The sequence below is a fragment of the Sminthopsis crassicaudata genome, chromosome 2 (assembly GCF_048593235.1).
Source record: "Sminthopsis crassicaudata isolate SCR6 chromosome 2, ASM4859323v1, whole genome shotgun sequence".
Classification (NCBI taxonomy): Eukaryota; Metazoa; Chordata; class Mammalia; order Dasyuromorphia; family Dasyuridae; genus Sminthopsis; species Sminthopsis crassicaudata.
This window is the reverse complement of record NC_133618.1, coordinates 461960841-461981431: the sequence shown is the minus strand read 5'-3', so window position 1 is coordinate 461981431 and position 20591 is coordinate 461960841. Positions and strand designations below refer to the sequence as shown.

Below are 20591 nucleotides of genomic sequence, written 5' to 3'. Positions count from 1 at the left end.
GAATAGAGAGCTCAGATCTCCTGATGAGCTTTTTCAATTGAAACACCTTCTCTCACACCTTGATGTATTATACACATCCAATGCTATTAAGTAAGACAATAGAGTCTGAGTGGTTTTTAGGTGGTTAAGAGCTATAAGGGCTCTTAGAGATCATCTCATCCAGCCCTCTCAGTTTACAGGGGAAGGAATTGAAAGAGTGACTCGTGTCACACAATTCCTGGCAGAGCCAAAATTAGAACCTCGGTCTCCCCTCTTCTAGCATATTATTTGTACTTTCCTCTGTACTTTGTTATCTATATGAAGCAAAATAGACATGGGATCTGTCCTGGTCACATACCTTGGGCCCTCAAAGGAAGGGTTTCTTTCTTAAAGGAATTTCTTACTGGAATGTGGAGTCAGCATTTCAGGAGGAGGAGGGGAGGATGATAATCTTTTTCCTTCTTTATTCTTTTGAGTGCTCTGTAACTGAGAAGCAGAGACTTCTGAGCATTAGGAGCAAGAAAATCATCAGCTTCCATCAACAGTATGATTGGAGATGGGGATGGAGAGGGGGTGGAAGGAAGTTTAGCCCTTCTGGATAGAGAAATAGGCCTTACAGTCGGAATGCCTTTTTCAGCCCACGGAACGGTCTACATGCATTTCCTCGACCCTTAGAAATCATCTAGATTAATTTTCTAATTTTACAGATGAGGAAATTGAGGTCCATAGAAGTACTTGGGCAAAATCTTACAGATACTAAGCAGCAGAGACTGGAATCAAGTTCTCTGACTCCAAATGCAAAGCTTTTTCTACAGTGAGTTCTTAGAACTTTACTCTTTCTGCACAAGCTGGTAATTGTGCAAGGTACTAGAATGCACGAAAGAGCACTAGACTGGAGAGTTAGGACACGGGTTCAAATTCAGTTCTGATTCTCGTTACGTGACCTTGGGGAAGCCGTTACACCTCCTTAAATGCCTCCGTTTCCTCATCTGCTAAATACTGACGAGGACCATTCTTGTATTCTCATTGGGACTGTTGTGAGAAAAATACTGTACAGTTGGAAAAGGGAACTGTTGTGTATTGTGAGGCGCTCATTTCCTGGGATCATGTAATAACTGCCTTCACTTTAATGAAATTAGACGGATCCTGGGGCTCCCATCATCCAAACTGGGACATCCTTTGGCTCCCAGACGAGGCTGCATCCCCATCTCACGCTTTCAGCATAATCTCTGAGTCCCGGAGCAGCCCGAGCGCTCGCGGTTGTTGCAGGGACCAGTGACCGCCCTTTGAGAAGCAAACGGCAGCTGAGGCTGCGGACCCGGCGCTCCTCACCCCCACCCCATTGTTCAGCGGGTTAACAACGAGAGGGGGGGGGTGTGTCCGTGTGGGAAGAGAAAAACACTTGACAATCGCTGCCCCAGGCCCGGCTGCTCGTTTAAAGGAACCGCGGGCATCGCTGCTCGCACCCGGGGTGAGAAAACAACGAACTTGGGGGTGCATCCTTTGTTTGCAGCCCGTGCGCCCGGCAGGAAGAGAGGGAGCTCGCGCCCCGCTCGCTCGCTCGCTCAATGAACAATGCAGCCGCATCCACCGCTGGCCGGGGATGCTGAAGCTCGAGCTCGCGCCTCCCAACCCCCCCCCCCGCCTTCCCCCCACGCTCTCCGCCTTCCTCTTCTCGCTCCCGGCCTCCTTTGATTGGTAGTCAGGGCACAAAGAGGTCGGGAAGCGGAATCGTCACGTGGGCTAGAGCGGCCCGGGATTGGTCTTGAGGGCTCGTCGGTTCCGGAGAGGGGGTGGAGCCGTCCGTTACGTCGCCCTCCCCCAGGTCCGCCCGCCCGCCGGCCCGGCCGGCCGCCTGTCAGAGGGAGGCGGAGGGCGGGAGGCAGGGATGGTGCGGCTGCGGGCGGCGGCGTCTCCGTCTCTGTCTCCTCTTCCATTCCGGTCTCTAGGCTTGAGTCGTCTCGGCTGGGCTCGGAGCCGGACGCCGCGCTCCCCTCCGGCGCGAGCACGCGAGTGACCGCCTGCCTGAATGAATGACCGGCCGGGGCCGCCGCTGCCGCGCGCGCCATGAGGAGCCTGCCCAGCCTGGGGGGCATCGCCCTGCTCTGCTGCTGCGTGGCCGCCGCCGCCGCCGCCTCGGTCCCCGCCTCAGCCTTCGCTTCCCCCGCTGCCTCCGCCGCCGGGACGGCCCCAACCCCCGCGAGCGGGCGGGACCGCGCCCCCTCGCCTCCCCCCTCCGGAGCCGCCGACGCCGGCGAGGACGGCGAGCTGGACCGGGGAGGTGCGAAGCAGGTGGAGGAGCCGGTCAGTCACGCCCCCATTCCGGTCTCGGCGGCCACCGGCCCCGCGGCAGAAGAGACCCCTGAGCTCGAGCCGGAGCCCACTCCCCGCCGGACCGAGGCTGCCCCCACCGGCCCGGGCAGCCCCCTGACCACAGCTCCCCGGGTCTTGACCCCGACCCCAACTTTGATTTTGACTACGACGACCCAGACTGTGGCTTCGACCCAGACCGCGAGCCAGACCGCGACCCTGACCTTGACCCCGTCAGTGCTTTGGAGCAGCCCCTCGCCCACCCCACCTGCGTACCAGCCTGGCAAGCTCGCCAGCCCTACGCCCAAAGGTGAGTGGCCGCTTCGCCCCACCCTCTTCTCTCCCCTCCCCCTCTGGGGAGGCTGGATTCTCTCCCTACCCCAACTAAGCAGGTGTCACCCCGCATTTTTACACTCGGGCTGCGACCCTCCCCAAAGCCGGCTTAGAACGGCTTCCTGGCCTTCCACCCCAGGACTATCGGCGTCCTGTCCTCAATCCTTCTAATGGGCTCAGGGAAGCAGAGAGAAGAGGAGGTGTCCTAATCTTCCCCATGTTTTTTCGTCTCAAAAAGAAAGAGGTCGTGTGGAAGGACCCTAAGTAATGTCTTCCCGACCTTTCTGGTGTCTCTTTTGGCCTTTGTCTAAATGGTCTTGATTTTTGAGGGGTTATTTATTATCTCTTGTCCCAAAAGCTTTTAAGGTGGAAATGATTGGAAACCCTAGGGAACTTCGGTTTCTCCTGGCCCAGCGAGCAGTTTCAGCCTTTCTGGGCCACTTACCTTAGTGAGGATGTGAAAGATGCAGGGCACTTATTCCCACCAGTAGTTCTTACGCTTTTGTCGCAGACGCTGAATCGGGGCAAACTTGTGGTTCGTGAATTTTGACTGAGTTAGCCCTGTCTCTTTTGCAGAAAAGAAAAAAAAAAAATTACAAAAAACCTCTTTGCTCTATTGGTGAAAAGTTGTGTATCCAGGACCTCTAAAGCTCTTAGTTTTCTTATCCTGCTTTTTGTTTATCTAAACTTTGGATCTGCTTGTGACTGGTGGAGAAAACACTGAGAGGATCTTGTTTACAAACAGTGGTAGCGACCACTCATAGAATAAAAACCATAGGGGATCCATATTGTCCGATGTCATGGATCTTGTGAGATCTGTGAGCTGATTATAGGGGAAATTACAACACACTAGGTTGAAGACACTAAAAAAAAAAAAAGTTAAAAATCTTTTATGTTCTTTCTTTCCCTCCCAAGGCACAGGTTTATCTAATTTGGCTTTTTCCTGAGTAGAAATATAGAAATATAAATAGGAATCAACATTTTCCTAAAAACCTGAGTGTTTAGGTTTTACTTTTGATAAATAGTAGCTTATATTTTTAGTTCTACATTTTTAAAGTGCTTTATATATATCATAAATGGCATTTTCTCAATCCATGTTGTAAAATAAAAATTTTTTATGATGGTCAAAGAAGATATTCTAGAAACTCTGTTATTTAAAACATTTTAAGATCATAGAATCATAGATTTAGATTTGGAAGAGATGCCGAAAGTCAGTCTAGCCCCCGTATGTTATAGAAAGGAGACTGAGGCACAGGAAACTTTAGTGATTTGTCAGAAATCTTGCAACTAATAAATTTCAGAAATACAATCTAGATCCAAGAATTGAGCTTAAGTTCTCTGGTGCCTTGGGTCTAAAGGTAGAAGTGAAACTGAACACATGGATTATAACTTAAAGTTATTATCCAAGATGACTTTAAATAAGACTTTTCTGAATCCCTTAACTGTTAGTGCAATTGTAGAATTATTTAAACTTTTTTTCTCATAATTTTGCCCTATCTGAATATTTACTTGTGGGATAGGCATATGTCAGATCAAAGTCTTGCCTTGTATTTTGGGGAATCAGATTATACAATCTAAATCAGATTATACAATTTTATTCACCCCTGAAAATTTTTCTTTTCTAGTTTGTTGTATTCCAAGAGGAAGAATGATAAACTAACTTAGGTTGGTCTATGTAGCTTCCTCCCCCCCCCCCCCCCAGCATGCTTATAGTTGGATGACATTTTTTTGTGTAAATGGTCAAACTTTGCTTCTGGATATGTATGGATATGGTTTTCATCTGAAAAACCTGATAAATTTCACATACTTTTAGTAGTACTCAATTCTCAGGTTTTTGGAACAAATCTTGCAACTAATTATAAAGTACTATATAAATAAAAGATATTAGCTATTATCTGAAAGCAAAGCTAAACATTCAAGTGTCAGAAAAACTGGTTCTATGTCTGGGTTCTGCCATTTACATGGCCTTGGATGAGTCAATATGCCTTCTTTGCATTTCTGTTTCCTCAGTTACAAATGGGGATACCCATAGGGCCTTAAGGTTTGCCAAACATTTCACTTATGTAATCTCTTAATCCTTGCTACTACCCTGTGAATTGGGAAAGTAAGGCTGAAGGAGATTAGTTAAGTGATTTTGTCTAGTGTCACATAGCTAGTAAATGTTCTGAGACAGGATTTGAACCTGGTCTTCCTGACAGGAAGTTTAGTGTTTTATCCATTGTGGTACCTAAAAGCCTCCTTTGAAGTTTATTGTAGAATTTAAAGGTTTATCTCAAATCATTTAGTCCAACAACCCCATTTAAAGATGAGGCCCAGAGAAATGAAGTGACTTGCCCAAAAATACATAGGTAAATAATATTCAATTTACTAAATTTTTGTAAATTTCAACTTACTAAAATTGTAAAAACTTTTTATACTGTAAATTGTAAAGCTAGTGTGTGAACCCGTGTCCTCTCAATTTAGTTCTCTTTCCTTTACTCTTGTGAAAATACTTTATAAAGTAATCTAAATAACCCATAATGAATCTCCTAACCCTGCTCTGACAATGCTTTACAGATTATGCATTTCTGCATACTTCATGCTGGAATAATGTACGTATACCTAAGTCTCAATGCTGAAAACACTTGGGTCAGGTTAACAGACTTAGTTCCAACTAGAAAGCAATGTAGTCAGGTACTGACTTTTCCTAAGGAGAGAATACCAGAGATTGCTTAGTGATCTTCTGATAGCTTAACTCTCGACTGCCTTTGTTTGAAGAGAAAACTTTGATTCAAGACAAGGAAGCTTGTTTGGCTTGCAATGTTTGTTTCCCTGGCTTTGGAAAGATAGCTAAGACTGATATTTATTCCTGTTAGGGCTCAGTGCCATTGGTGATATTCTTACAAAACTGTTTTTAGATTTTGAAGCTGCACTTACAATTCAATGAGAGATTCTTTCCTTTAAGCCTATAGCTAAGAGCTCCTCAGTTAGGACCTCCCTATATTTCCTGGGACACTGCTCTGCAAACTGAAACTAATTGCTCATCCAGTAGACACCATTCTCTTCCTACCAGAGCAAAGACATCAGACTAGTTTGTATATTTGAGAAGGGAAAGTTGAAGGCTTTGATACTAGAAGACAATAATCACTAGGATACCTTTCAGGTCACAGTGAGAAGATACTGATGAAATTATGAATGCTTGAATTCTGTGATCATGGAAGATCTTTTTATAAGGCAAATCTGAAGGCAAGTCAGAACAGGTTATTGTGGCCTCTAGGGCAATGCTACTGTGGAGATTAGAACAATGTGAATTTAGGTGATATAGGAGTGAAAGTTAGAAAGTAGTAAGCTATCACGGTCTCTGAGTACTAAAGCTTTTAGATTATTTGTAGGCCATCATGTAGCCAGAGTCACTAAAATTACTTATCTGTGACTTGAGTTACAAGAAAGAAATCAGTGTCTAAGCTATGATTAAAGTTCCAGGTTTTGGAAAACTAAATATTGTCATATGAGCATAGTGTAGCAGAAATACTCAGATAATGAAAGAAAAGGTCTAAAAATGCAAGCCCTTTTTATCTGTGCTGGAAATGTTAATTTTGTCCTAAAATTCTCTACAACTGCTTTTGAGGCTGAGTTTTAGAAGAGGTCGTTAATAACTGAAAAATATGTTAAGATCCTAGGAACAAGGAGATAATGAACATTCTATGTTCTAAGATACCTGCCAGCTTTCAAGTAAATATAGTCATAGGAAAAGAGAAGGAAATTTGTATTGAAAGCTAGTAGAGAGTTTAATCTTTGAAATCTCTAGTTAGTTTTTCAGCTTTGGACCTACAAAATAATTGTCCTTACTAATTCTTTTCTGTTTTGGGATATTTTGTAGACCATAATTCCAAAAAAAGAAAAAAAAAACAAACCTCCTTTCAAGAGGTTCTGTTGTGGTCCTTGATGAATGAAAACATTATTTGCAGACATCTTATTCTGGGTCTGGTTCAGTTTCCTTCCACAGCTATCTATCGTCTGTGTTCTATCACTGGCACAGGTGCACACAAATATTGAAATACTTCAATCTCTTGAACAGTTGTCAAAGTAATATAACTACCTTAAGAAGCTACTGTCTAAAGTTTGATGAATCATGTTTCCAAAAGATTTTGTGGGTAACCCACATCTACTACAATATACAGCAAGAATATGACTAGACCTTTGGTGTGTTGATTTTCCTTAAGATTAATAGAAAGAAAGTGCTCATTATTTTAATCTCAGCATCTGGCACCAGATATTAGCTTAATCTTTTGGCACCCAATAAAAGAGGAAAGACAAATATTATTTTGCCTATTTTACTGATTAGTAAAATATGTTACAGAACTTATTATTAGTAAATTCTGTATTGACCAGTTTGAAGAGAGACAGAATTAAAAGTTCAAGATCTTATCTTAAAGACAGGAATATCAGTTGAAGTGGTTTTTAAAAAAAACAAAAACCATTATACGTACTTTTATTCAAGTGCTCATCATTCTCTCTGGGCCTCAGCTTCTTCTTTATCCAAAGGAAGGATTGGACTAGTTTCATTTCAGCAATTCAGAACGCAATAATGTGCACAATTCTATGCTAGGAGCTGAGGATGAAGAGTAAAAAGACAAAATGATCCTTACCATCATGGAGTACTTAATAACCCTTGTCTTTTCTGACATTCTCCTGTGTGCTGACATTCTCTTAAGTTTCCTTACAGTTTTAGCATTCTTTCAATCTATTTCATTGCTATTGACTTTTTGTTTAGCTATGGGAAGGAAAAATCTTTTATTGGACAATTCTGAGATATTACCATAGGTTCTTGTGCTGTAGTGAATTGATCTTTTTCAACCACAGCTTTTGACTTTTCTTTTTCTTACTTGAGCTAGTTAACTATCTCTTCTGCTGTGATCATTTTAGACAAAGGTTTGTTTTTTTTTAAATGGAGAGAATAAAGATTATAAACTTTAGGATTGAATGCATGTAGTCTATTAGAATCAGTGAAAAAAATTTCCCAAATGAACCATTTTTCTTATCACTATGAATATGATATGGAATTCATATTGCATATGGGTAATTTGTATCAGAAGAATAACAGCAATCCTTTCAATACCATGAAGCCACAAGCCAGGCTGATATAAGAAATGAAATCTTTTTCCAAATTTCTTTTCTTATGCTTCTATGTCTTGTTTTCTTCCCTTCTAGCTCATTTCTAGTTAAAATCTATTTGTTCCCTTTCTTCCCATATCTTTGTCTAGTTCTATAAATTTTCTCCATGCTCTTTATGGAAGCATATAATCTTTTTGCATGGCAATTTACAATTTCCAATATCTCATTCTTTCAAGAAGATTTTCCTAGAATAATATCCTAATTGTAGATATTCTAATAAAGGGATCTGTGTTGTCATTTGGCCTTGAATATGTTCAATCTATGAGTAATCAATGTTTTTTATTATACAAATAGTAACTACCCCTTATTAAATTATAACACCATAAATGACAGCTTGATGTAGTAGAAAGAGACCTGAACTAGGTATCCAGAATATCGAGGTTCTAGTCCTAGCTCTGCCACTTCCTAGCTGTATGACCTTAGGCACATTAAATATTTCAAAGTTTTAGCTTCCACTTTTGTTGGTGGTTGAACTGCAAGGTTTCTGAAGTTTTCTAGAAGTTCTATTATTTTCTCCTATAATGCTATGTTATCTTTCCTTCCTAAACCTGTTTCTTCTGATAACTGTATCATTTCTAAATTGCTACCATTTACTCTGTCTTCCATGTTTATAACCTTGGTAATGTCTCTTCCCTTTCCCTTACTTTTCATATGCAATCAATATCAAGACCTGTTAAGTTTGAGGTATCTCTTGAATCTCCATCCTTATTCTGTTTTTACTCTAGTCACTCTGCTGTAGACTAGAACCCATGTGGATCATTGCAACTGTCCTCTCATTTTGTCTATCCTCTATTTTAACTTCAAACATTTAACTCCTCTTCCATTTTTCCTCTCTCACCATCCCCGTCATCCTGCATGTTGTTGTCAGAAAAATTTTTCTTAAGCATGGGTTTAGTTATGTTTCTCTTTTACTCAAAGGTTCTCAATAGCTCATGACTGCCTCACAAGTAAAGTTAAAACTCCTAATTCTGAGCTTTGTTCATGATGTTTCCTATGCCTAAAATGTCTTTTTTCCTTCCTTAATCTTAAGTCTAACATACAACATCTTCTCCAGGGAAGCTTCCCTGAATGCCCAATGAGTAATGACTTTCTTCTTCAAGACTTACATATTTTGTTTTACATATCTCTAATATATTTATCATGTCTATTGTCTTGCACATCTATAAGCCCTGCTAGTGGGGGAGGCTGAAGCTAGTGAATTTATTGAATTAAAGAATTCTGAGCTGTCATACGACTAAAGATGATTTTAGTGCTTTTACTCACATTTTTATAGCTGTGGATTTTGTATTTCAGTTCAGCTTTATTTGTTCTGCATAAATTCATATGGGTGTTATCATATTTTTCTAGAGTTGTCATATTGGTCATTTCTTTAACATTCATCTACCAACATTTGTTCAGCCATTCCTTTAGCTTTCTTTACAGTTTTTTGATACTTCATTCAATTCCAACATCTGTGAGGAATATCGAGTGGTAGGATCACTAAGTTAAAAGATATGAATAATTTCATGACTCTTCTTGCATAGTTCCAAATAATTTTTCAGAATGGATTATAAATTGGATTTACAGTTTTACCAAAAGAGAATTAATATGTTTGCTTTCCTACTATTGACTATTTACATTTTTAAATGCCTTTTCAACTTGACAGATGTAATGTGAAGCCTTTAAATTGTTTTAATTTCATTTTTATTATTGGTGATTTAGAATTTTTTATATGATGATTGATTACCTATCTATATAGTAATGGCTCTTAGCTATATATTTACATATGTATGTGTGATCTCTATTCCTTATGAGATTATGACTTCCTACCTAACTCATAAAACTAAAAGTCATCTAATTTACTTCTTTAAAAAAATTAATATGATCTTTTTATATTTAGTTTATCTGTCTGGAGATTATTGAAGTATCTGCTAAGAAAATAACTTTATAAGTGGTAGGAAACTGACACGGTCCCTTGTCCATCTTTGGTCAATCTCATTCAATCCCAACCCTGCTATAAAATTTCTTGGGTACTTTTTCCTGTCTTAAAGGCAAGGTAGGTTTTCTAATGAAAAAAAAAGTCAGAGATCATTGGTCTATATACATTTATATAGTTGCCTCTCATCCCCTCTCCTTCAATGGGCTTTTTTCTTATCTTCCCTGTTCCAAGAGTACAGGACTATCAGAGTCTTATTGACTATCTAGTCTTATAAGGAAATGTGAGTTCAGGCTATAGAAGTCTCCTTTCCTTCTCTTCTACCCCACCTGTCACCAGTGTTTAAATTGCAAAATGGTACAGAAGTACTACCTATGAGTACAATAGTGTAAGTACCTAGTATGGCTTATGACCATAATAGATAAGTAACTTTAAAATGAGTTGCTGAAGGAAGGAAATCTTAGAAGATATCAATTTCATTTTGCCATAGATTGCTGAAGTGATTGAGTGAATTCTTTAATAAACAGAAATTAGAATTTAACATTATTATGTATACTGATATAACAACCACTTTTTTGCAGGTGCATATAAATTATCACATTATATATAATTATATATTTAATAATTCAGAAAATATTACATATTTACTATGTACAAGTTGGAAGGCCGAAATTATGATGGTTACAGAGTCAATCTTGGAATCAGAAAGATCTGTATTCAAGTCCTGCTTCTCACACTCTACTGGTATTGAAACACCAATTGAGTCATTTGATTTCTTTAGTGCCCCAGGCACTCTGAGATTATAACTTATAGAGAAATTGCACATCTACATTGGCAGGTGTAATTTTCTCCCTGGATGTCTGTCAGTCAAACTCGAATTTATTAAGCACCTATTGGTGCTAAATGCTGGAAGTATAAAGAAATGCAAAAAGAAGGGTACTCACCTTCAGGGAGCTTACATTCTAATGGACAAAGTCACAGAAAAAAGAGGGCCAAAAAGCTAGAGTGTGAAGAAATGTATGTGATATGGAGGCATGATGGAGAAGTCCAGAGAAATGCAGTCTGATGAGAAATAAAGAGATGGTTGGCCTGGGCACCTTCTTTCTTTGGTGGTTCTGAGAGAAGGATTCCAATTAGAGGAAGGGCATGAGCAGGGGGTACTTACTGAGTTCCAACACTGTTGTGATCCTTCAGAATGAAGAGGTTTCTAAGTTATGATGGAGAAAGGGAGAAGAGTACAGTGTAGTTTGAAATGAAGTTCTTTGCACCAGTGAAATCAAAAGTCTAGTTTAAAATATAGTTTATAGGCCACCTTGCTGGGGAAGATTAGTCAAGTCAGTACTAGTTGAGATTTGTTGCTTATCTTCCTTCACAGGCTTCTGTAAGTTCTTATCCAATCAAATATTTTGTTATTGATAAAAAGGGAACTGCTTGTGCCTTTCTTGTATGTATTCAAGCTTTGGTTTCCTAAGTAAGTACCTTTGGGCGTAAAAACTTAATCTGACTGTACTAATTTCCTAGTAAAATCTAGCATAATGTCTGTACTTTCCTTTATTTTTAGTCATTTATTTTATTCCTTTATGCACACAAGGCTTTGAGAGAAGTAGAGCTCTTTGGAGTCTGGCCTACTCTGATGAAAAGACATTTTTGTAATTGTATAATCTCTCATAATAAAGTTACAGAACTCGGCTCTGTTAAAAAAAAAACAAAAAACAGCAATCATAGCTATAACCTTTCATAGAATAAAATATCTAGTTTTAATAAGAGTCCTGTAGTTGTTAGGAAACCTCAAACCTTGCTTTGGCTTTACCATTTCCTAGATGACCTTTGTAATGTTCTGACTAGCTTTCTGGAGGTCCTCCAAATGGGCCTTGGTTTCAGCAGAATAATCACCACAAGAATAGCAGGAATAAAGTCCAAAGGCTTTATTATCTCCTTCACAGTCTGTCTCCTTCATCTGGGACTGGGCTAGCTTTCTGGAGAACCATCAGATTGGCCCTGGTCTCTGGAGAAATGAAGGACAGGCCAGTCACCAGAGTCTAGGTCTGATTGGCCTCTTAAATACTTTATTACAATTAAATCCATTCATACTGAGTATAAGCTAATCATTATATCACTAGGGAATCATTATTTATTGTAAGAATAAACCAATCATACTGAACTAGAGAACTATTAATCACTATGCTAAACTAGATAACCATTGTCTTATCACTTCCACTAAGTTAACACCTTGTTGTAAGAATCCTTGTCTCAAGTACATTTCTCCAGAGTTCTGACCCATTTCAGACCTTGGCAAACTACTTGACTACCTTGGGCCTCAATTTTCTTATATCCACTATGGAAAGATCACCACATTGGAAGTTGAAGAACTTGAGTTCAACTCCTGGGCCTATTGCTTACTACCTGAATTATCTTTAGTAAATCACAACCTCCCTGGGTTTCTAAGGACTCTATGATTTTATTGTTCTTCAAAGGCTTAGGCCTCCTTATTAAATGTGAAAAAGGTGTTCAAGCAGAAGCTATTTGATGATCTGTCCAGGCTGCTATTAAAAAAGATGCCTAAATTGAGTCAGATATTGGCTCAAAATGACCTCTGAAATCTTTTACATTGGGAAGGTGGATAAATTCAAGAACCCCTACAACAATGCTGCATCTACCAGCTTGGCTTCATAGCTACTGTTCAGGGGAGCAATCCTTATAAACACATAACCTGGCAAATGCCTCTACAGGTGCTACAACTCCCTCAGTAGCCATAGATAATGAAGACTCAGAAAAGAAAATTCTCACCATGATATGTTCATATAGTTCAACATAAGAAACTCCTAATTTATGTTTACTAATGGAAATGACTCTGAGGAAAATGCATTACTATCTGACTTGTAAAACTTCCTGTATCCTAGTATTCTTCTTTTCAGTATGAGTTCATTGAGATCAGGGGTTGTCTTTTCTCATAATTGGCTTTCCTTATTTCAGTGTGAGCTCATGAAAAAGCAGGGATTGTCTTATATTCTCAGTACTTAGAACATTGAATGCTTTAATAAATTTTCTTTTTTCATTAATTTATTCTCCAACTTAAGCAATTCCATAGAATCACTATTTCTCTTTGTATAGTAATTCTGTAAATCCATGAATATTCAAGACTCCTCTACTTTTAAAATTCTACAAAAATATATTAAATTTGTGCTGAGGTTGATTCAAGACACTTGACCTTCCTTAGGACTTCCTTTCATATTTTTTAACTTTAAGAATCAGCTATAATTTGTGATTTGGCAACAATTTATTCTCCTCAAAGTTAAGTGTTTATTCTCTATGAAAGGCAAATGTGTGTAAACCAATATGTTTTAATTATCTGGGCAAAAGATGTCATATCCGTCTGATAAAGAAGTGTGTGTGGAATGATTTTATGTATATTTATATACATATATACTATACATATATCCACCTATTTTTATCTAATAGTCATCTTTAGGGTGAGCAGGGGAATATAGAAGGAAGAGAAAAAACTCACATGGTAATTTTTTAGATATTTAAAAAGGATAGGAAGTTGTACATAATAGATTTGCAGATTCATGTGCAATTTTTTTAAAGTATACTGTTTTATTCCTCAAATTAAAACTAAAATTTAAAAAAATGTAAAAAAAAAAAAAGATGTCATATCCAAGATAAATGCCTATTTTAAAAATTTTTTTTTTATTTTATTTATTTATTTTTTTTTATTATCCCCTCCCTCCCTCAACTCCCTCCCCCCGATGGCAGATAATCCCATACATTTTACATGTGTTACAATATAACCTAGATACAATATATGTGTGTAAATACCTTTTTCTTGTTGCACATTAATTATTAGCTTCCGAAGGTATAAGTAACCTGGGTAGACAGACAGTAGTGCTAACAATTTACATTCGCTTCCCAGTGTTCCTTCTCTGGGTATAGTTATTTCTGTCCATCATTGATCAACTGGAAGTGAGTTGGATCTTCTTTATGTTGAAGATTTCCACTTCCATCAGAATACATCCTCATACAGTATTGTTGTTGAAGTGTATAGTGATCTTCTGGTTCTGCTCATTTCACTCAGCAACAGTTGATTTAAGTCTCTCCAAGCCTCTCTGTATTACTCCTGCTGGTCATTTCTTACAGAGCAATAATATTCCATAACCTTCATATACCACAATTTACCCAACCATTCTCCAATTGATAGACATCCATTCAACTTCCAGTTTCTAGCTACAACAAAAAGAGCTGCCACAAACATTTTGGCACATACAGGTCCCTTTCCACTCTTTAGTATTTCTTTGGGATATAATCCCAATAACAGCAATGCTGGGTCAAAGGGTATGCACAGTTTGACAACTTTTTGGGCATAGTTCCAAATTGCTCTCCAGAATGGCTGGATTCTTTCACAACTCCACCAACAATGTATCAGTATCCCAGTTTTCCCACATCCCCTCCAACATTCATCATTATTTGTTCCTGTCATCTTAGCCAATCTGACAGGTGTGTAGTGGTATCTCAGAGTTGTCTTAATTTGCATTTCTCTGATCAGTAGTGATTTGGAACACTTTTTCATATGAGTGGAAATAGTTTCAATTTCATCATCTGAGAATTGTCTGTTCATATCCCTTGACCATTTATCGATTGGAGAATGGTTTGGTTTCCTATAAATCAGGGTCAGTTCTCTATATATTTTGGAAATGAGACCTTTATCAGAACCTTTACTTTTAAAAATATTTTCCCAATTTGTTACTTCCCTTCTAATCTTGTTTGCATTAGTATTGTTTGTACAGAAACTTTTTAGTTTGATGTAATCAAACTCTTCTATTTTGTGATCAATAATGATCTCTAATTCTCCTCTGGTCATAAATTCCTTCCTCCTCCACAGGTCTGAGAGGTAGACTATTCTCTGTTCCTCTATAAATGCCTATTTTTTAAAAAAATTGAATTACCATAAATCTTATCTATAACTTTCTGAATGTGACTGATAAGGAAGGGGCATCCAGGTGGCACAGTGGATAAAGCACCAGCTCTGGAGTCAGGGAGAACCTGAGTACAAATTTGGCCTCAGATCCCTGATACTGTGTGACCCTGGGAAAGTCACTTAACCCTGATTGCCTTGAGAGAGAGAGAGAGAGAGATAAAGAGAAAGAAAGAAGCTGAATTTTCTGTTTTACAATTTTAATTGAAAAATTCTGTAGACTCTCAGAGGTTGACATGATCTTTAAATAGAGAATGTTAGAACATATAACTGTAAGGAGCCTTTGAAATGATCTTGCCCAACTTCTTCACTTTATAGAGGAGGAAATTGAGATCCAAAGAGAGGAGGCATCATGGTTGCATAGTAGGGTCATCAGAAAAGCTTAGGCATGAATGAATGTCTCCTAATTAGATTTGATGACTAATTAGACTCTTTCACCGTTATCATATCACCACTGCTATCTTTTTTTTTTTAGCATAATTTTTTTTTATTTTTTTATTTTTTAATTTTATAATTATAAATTTTTTGACAGTATATATACATGAGTAATTTTTTTTATAACATTATCCCTTGTATTCATTTTTCCAAATTTTCCCCTCCCTCTACTCCCTCCCCCTGATGACAGGCAATCCCATACATTTTACATGTGTTACAGTATAACCTAGATACAATATATGTGTGTAAACACCATTTTCTTGTTGCACATAAGTATTAGATTCCGAAGGTATAAGTAACCTGGGTAGATAGACAGTAGTGCTAACAATTTACATTCTCTTCCCAGTGTTCCTTCTATGGTTGTAGTTGTTTCTGTCCATCATTGATCAACTGGAAGTAAGTTGGATCTTCTTTATGTTGAAGATATCCACTTCCATCAGAATGCATCTTCATACAGCATTGTTGTTGAAGTGTACAGCCATCTTCTAGTTCTGCTGTTTTCACTCAGCATTAGTTGATGTAAGTCTCTCCAAGCCTCTCTGTATTTCTCCTGTTGGTCATTTCTTACAGAGCAATAATATTCCATAACCTTCATATACCATAATTTACCCAACCATTCTCCAATTGATGGACATTCATTCATCTTCCAGTTTCTAGCCACTATGAAAAGAGCTGCACAAACATTTTGGCACATACAGCTCCCTTTCCCCTCTTTAGTATTAGCAGCATGCTGGATCAAAGGGTATGCACAGTTTGATAACTTTTTGGGCATAGTTCCAAATTGCTCTCCAGAATGGCCGGATTCTTTCACAACTCCACCAACAATGTATTAGTGTCCCAGTTTTCCCACATCCCCTCCAACATTCATCATTATTTGTTCCTGTCATCTTAGCCAATCTGACAGGTGTGTAGAGTTGTCTTAATTTGCATTTCTCTGATCAGTAGTGATTTGGAACACTTTCATATGAGTGGATATAATTTCAATTTCATTGTCTGAGAATTGTCTGTTCATATCCTTTGACCATTTATCAATTGGAGAATGGTTTGATTTCTTATAAATTACACCACTGCTATCTTTTAAAATTAATGAATACATTACAATTTGGTGAATATTTATTAAATATAAAACAATGTGCTAGGCTCTGAGGATGCAAAGGTAAGCAATGGCTTAGTTATTTTCCTTAAGGAGCTTACTTTCTGCTGAGGAAGAGGCTGAATGAAACATGTATATAGATAAGTATAAATATTAGGTGGCCAAAAAAAAATCTGAATAAAATAGCCTGTGAAGAATATAAAAGAACATTTTTAGTTCTAGAGCAAATGGGAATTAAGGATGGCATTTTGGGAGGTTCCTGATCTGAGCTTTGTAGAAAGATGAGAATTCTGAAAGAGAGTAATAAGGTGAGAGTAGTTTTCCATCATAGATCATGACTTATGTTAATGTATGGAGGCAGCAGAGCACATGTCAAATTTGAGGAATTTGTAGCATTGTGAAGTAAGGTTCTAAACATAGATTGGAGCTTGATTATTGTGGGCCTTAAATGTCAGACTGAGAAGTTTATATTTTTGAATGGATTAGTGATGTAATCAGTTCTGTGCCTTAGATTATTTTAGCAGCTGTATAAAAGTTGAATTAGAAACAAAAATAAGTGAGTGGAGGCAGCAGAACCAGTTAGAAGGCTTTTACAATTTAGTCCAGATTAGAGGTGATTCAGAGCCTCAACTAGGGTAGTGGCAATTGAGTGGAAATAAGGGGATGAATATGAGACATGTTGTGGGTATAGAATTATTTAGCTTTGTGGACACTGAGGGAGGGAGAAGAATTAAAGATGATTCTGAGATGTCCAACCTGAGTGACCAGTTGGTTGGATGGATGGTAGTGCCACAACAGAAATAAAATCAGATATTTAGTTTGATAAAATATATTGTTATACTTAAAACTCAGTTGAGAAAATTGGAAGTTTTGGCATCAGAAGCCATTTTTTAAAAATTTATTGCTAAATGATATAGGAATCTTCCCCTTTTCCTCCAACTTTGGTTTCAGTTTGCTAGTTTGTTTTGCTATTTGTCCTACTACATGAAGTCCAGGCTCCTTAGCTTGACATTTGAAACCCTCAGTAGTTTATTTCTACCTTACCTCTGCAACTTTATCTCACACTGGTCTAACTCATTTATTCCACTAACTCCTCAAATTGAACTACTTTCTGGCCCTCATGTATACTTTGTACTTTCATTCTTTAACACCTTTGCTCATATAATTCCTGCTTGATTATGAATTGCTCTCCTTCTAAATACTGAAAAGGATTTTTCATGCTCAAATGTTCTTTGCTTCCTTTGATCTAAATTTCTTCATTTATAAAAGCAGATTGGATTATGTGATTTCTGAGAGTCTCTTTCGTTTCAAATTTGTGATATGTGTCATAAGGCCTTCCTTGATTTTTCTCCCTATCTATCCTTTCTCTGATGCTGCTTAATATTTTCATTAGTGACTTGGATAAAGTTGTTCTTGCAGTTCTTATCAACCTTACAAATGATAGAAAGTTTGGGAATGACAAAATTAGGATAAACAAAACAAGAAATTTGACAAGAGTAGAAGAGTAGACCATTTTGAGTAAGGTGAAATTTATTAAAAACAAAAACAAAAAAACGTAAAGTGCTACTCCGTATTTTTTCTAAAAATCATCTTTAAAATTGCAAGATAGAGGAAGCACATTTAGAAGAAGTTCTTGTAACAAAGACCCAAGAATTTTGGTAGATTGCAAACTTAGTTTAAGATTCTTGTTGTTTGTCCTTTATTCTTGAAGAGCACCATGAATGACTTCAGGGATGTTTTGCTATGATATGCAAGTGAATTGGATTTAAATTAGGGAGGGCTGTGCAAAGTCATCTACCTGCTTCACTTTTCCCTCCAGTGCCATCAGGATCAGTGCCAAGATATAGATCAAGGTGACTGGAAATGGTCCTGTATTATGTATTACATTAATGCACTATAATAAGTTTTAGAACTCACATGTCAGGCAGGATATTCACAAATTGGAAAGTATCCAGAGAAGGATGAACAAAACTGTGAAAGGCCTTAAGGTCATCCCGTATAAGAAAAAGTTGAAGGAATTGGGGTTGTTTAGCTAAGAGAAGAGAAGACTGGGGATGGGGTGGGATAAAATTGTCTTCAGGTATTTGAAGGATTGTGATATGGAAAAGTTTGACTTGTTTTACTTGGCCTCAGAGGGCAAAACTATGTGAACTGTGGGTGGAAGTTGTGAAGAGGCAAGTTTAGGCTCGATTTAAGAATAACTTCCTAACAGTTAGATATATGTGAAAGTGAATAGGACTGTCTTAGTTTCTTCAGTGAGACTAGAGGTTTTCAAGGCTCAGTGACTACTTTTAGGGGTTGTTACAAAGGAGATTCTTGATCAGATATGTGTTAATATAGTTGACTTTTTTAGGACCCTTTTAATTCTTAGGTTCTGTGACTTTTAGGTTGTTTTTTGGTTATGTGTCATATTCTCAATATTTTATGATAACATACATCAGAGAGCAAAGACTATTGTTTATGTTAGTTTCTAGTACTAGAGTAGTATTCTGCAGATAATAGGTATATAATAAATGTTTGTTTAATCGAATATAATCAAATGGAATTGTGTGTGTGTGTGTGTGTGTGTGTTTAAGATAATGCAATAGTTGTTTCAGTTAAATTATGAGTGAAGAAAGAATTTACACAATTGGGGAATGGAGTGAGCCCTGCCTAGCCACAAGGGAAAGAATGTAAGTGAGGCTGTTTTCAACCTGACTGAAGAGTGTTAACAAATAACTCTATTTGGAACATTTTAGAACCTTTAGCTAACTGAAGTTGGAAACTGTCAGAATTTTCTTTTGTTTTAGTCATGCATGCTTCTTAGAAATCAGCAAATCACCAGGGATCTTTTTGGATCTCTTTGCTTTTTATTTTTTTTTAAAATATCTGGTGCTTTTTCTTGATTTATATGAGGAAAATAATCATGGAATCTTAGCCCTAAAAGGGACCTTTGAACATATAATATTGGAACATAGATTCTTTAGAAATTATCTAGCCCAGTCTTTACTGAAATATGAAACTATCTTTTTATAGCATCTCAAACATAGAAGTGTTATAGTCTTTTAGCCTCTGGACATTTTCTTCCTAATAACAGGAAACTCATTTGAGTCAGTTTAATTTTTAGACAGTTCTAATTATTAGGAAACTTTCTACGTTCTTAGCAAATGTTCAAAACATGAGCTCTGTAACTTTCACCTAGAAAGATGATCAATAAAATAACCAATCATGATTACAGACAACTGATGAAACCTGCTTGCCATTACCTTTTGGTAGAGAGGTTGTGGACTGTAGTTTTAGAATAAGATTTATATTTTTAGACATGACAATATAATACAAAATTTTGTTTGACTTATCTGTTGGAAGGGAGGGCTTTTTTGGCATGAAGATTTTGTCAAAGAGGAGAGTGAAAAAGTTGGGAAAAGAAGAAAAGACAGAAAAGTAAATAAGTGAAACAAAAAAACATATAAAGAATGAAGGACGGTCAGAAGGGGTCACTGATAAGAGCTACCTTGTTAAAGCTCATAGATAAAGAGATTTTACATGGTAGGTTTGATTTCATAGAAAATTCTACTTTTTCTGTCCTTTTTAGTCCTCTTTCTGGCATTTCTACATGGAAATAATAATGTTGATAAGTAAGTTGAAAATTTGAAGGGAAAAAAGCCAACTTTTTGTTCAAGGGTGAGAGTTCTATACATGTGAAAATATGATGATCAGCTGGAAAGAAAGTAATTAATTTCAAGTTTCAGTTATTGTTGTGGATGTTTTTTAAAGATGGGACTTCTATACTGTGATGCATAAGTAGAACTATGATAATTATTAATATATTCCATTGGTGTAGATTAAACCCCTTTTAAGAGTTCTTTGATAGATTTATGATATATCATATATAAATGATATATTTATTAAAGGAGAGGCAGTGTGTTAAAACTTTACAGATACCATTATCTCATTTGATCATTGTAGCAACACTGTGGAGTAGATGCTATTATGATTCCCAGTTAACAATTAAGGAAACTCAGGCAATTGGAGTTTATATGATTTGCCCAAAATCACACAGCTAAGTAAATTTGAACTCAGATCTTTGTGAGGTCTATCTACTGTATCACCTAGCCTGTGATTGACAATCCTTTCATTGGTGTATTGCCTCTATTCTGTTTCCTTCTATATATTACTTACCTTTAGTCTGTTTCATTTTATATACTTCTTGTTCTTTCTGTTTCATCCTATATGCCAAAGCTTCTTAAACTTTGGGTTCTGAACCCATATGGGGTCATGGAACTGAATGTGGGGGGCATGTGAAATTATGATTTATTGTCAGTAAAATTTTACTTGTGTATCTATTTTATATACCTGGCATTGTGTAAAAATTTCTCATGTCAAAAGGGATCATGAATAGAAAAAGTTTAAGAAGGCCTGCT

At 37.5% G+C, this 20591-nt stretch overlaps 1 protein-coding gene across 1 annotated transcript in view; it reads left to right on the top strand.

Annotated features, from left to right (window-relative positions):
- Window positions 1–1814: 1814 nt before the first annotated feature.
- Window positions 1815–20591, top strand: part of MEGF9 (multiple EGF like domains 9) — a 109854-nt gene continuing 91077 nt past the window's right edge. Inside the window, exon 1 of the mRNA XM_074292919.1 lies at window positions 1815–2599. Coding sequence (XP_074149020.1) covers window positions 2047–2599 — 553 coding nt within the window. The 5' untranslated portion in view covers window positions 1815–2046. The remainder of the gene's footprint in view (window positions 2600–20591) is intronic.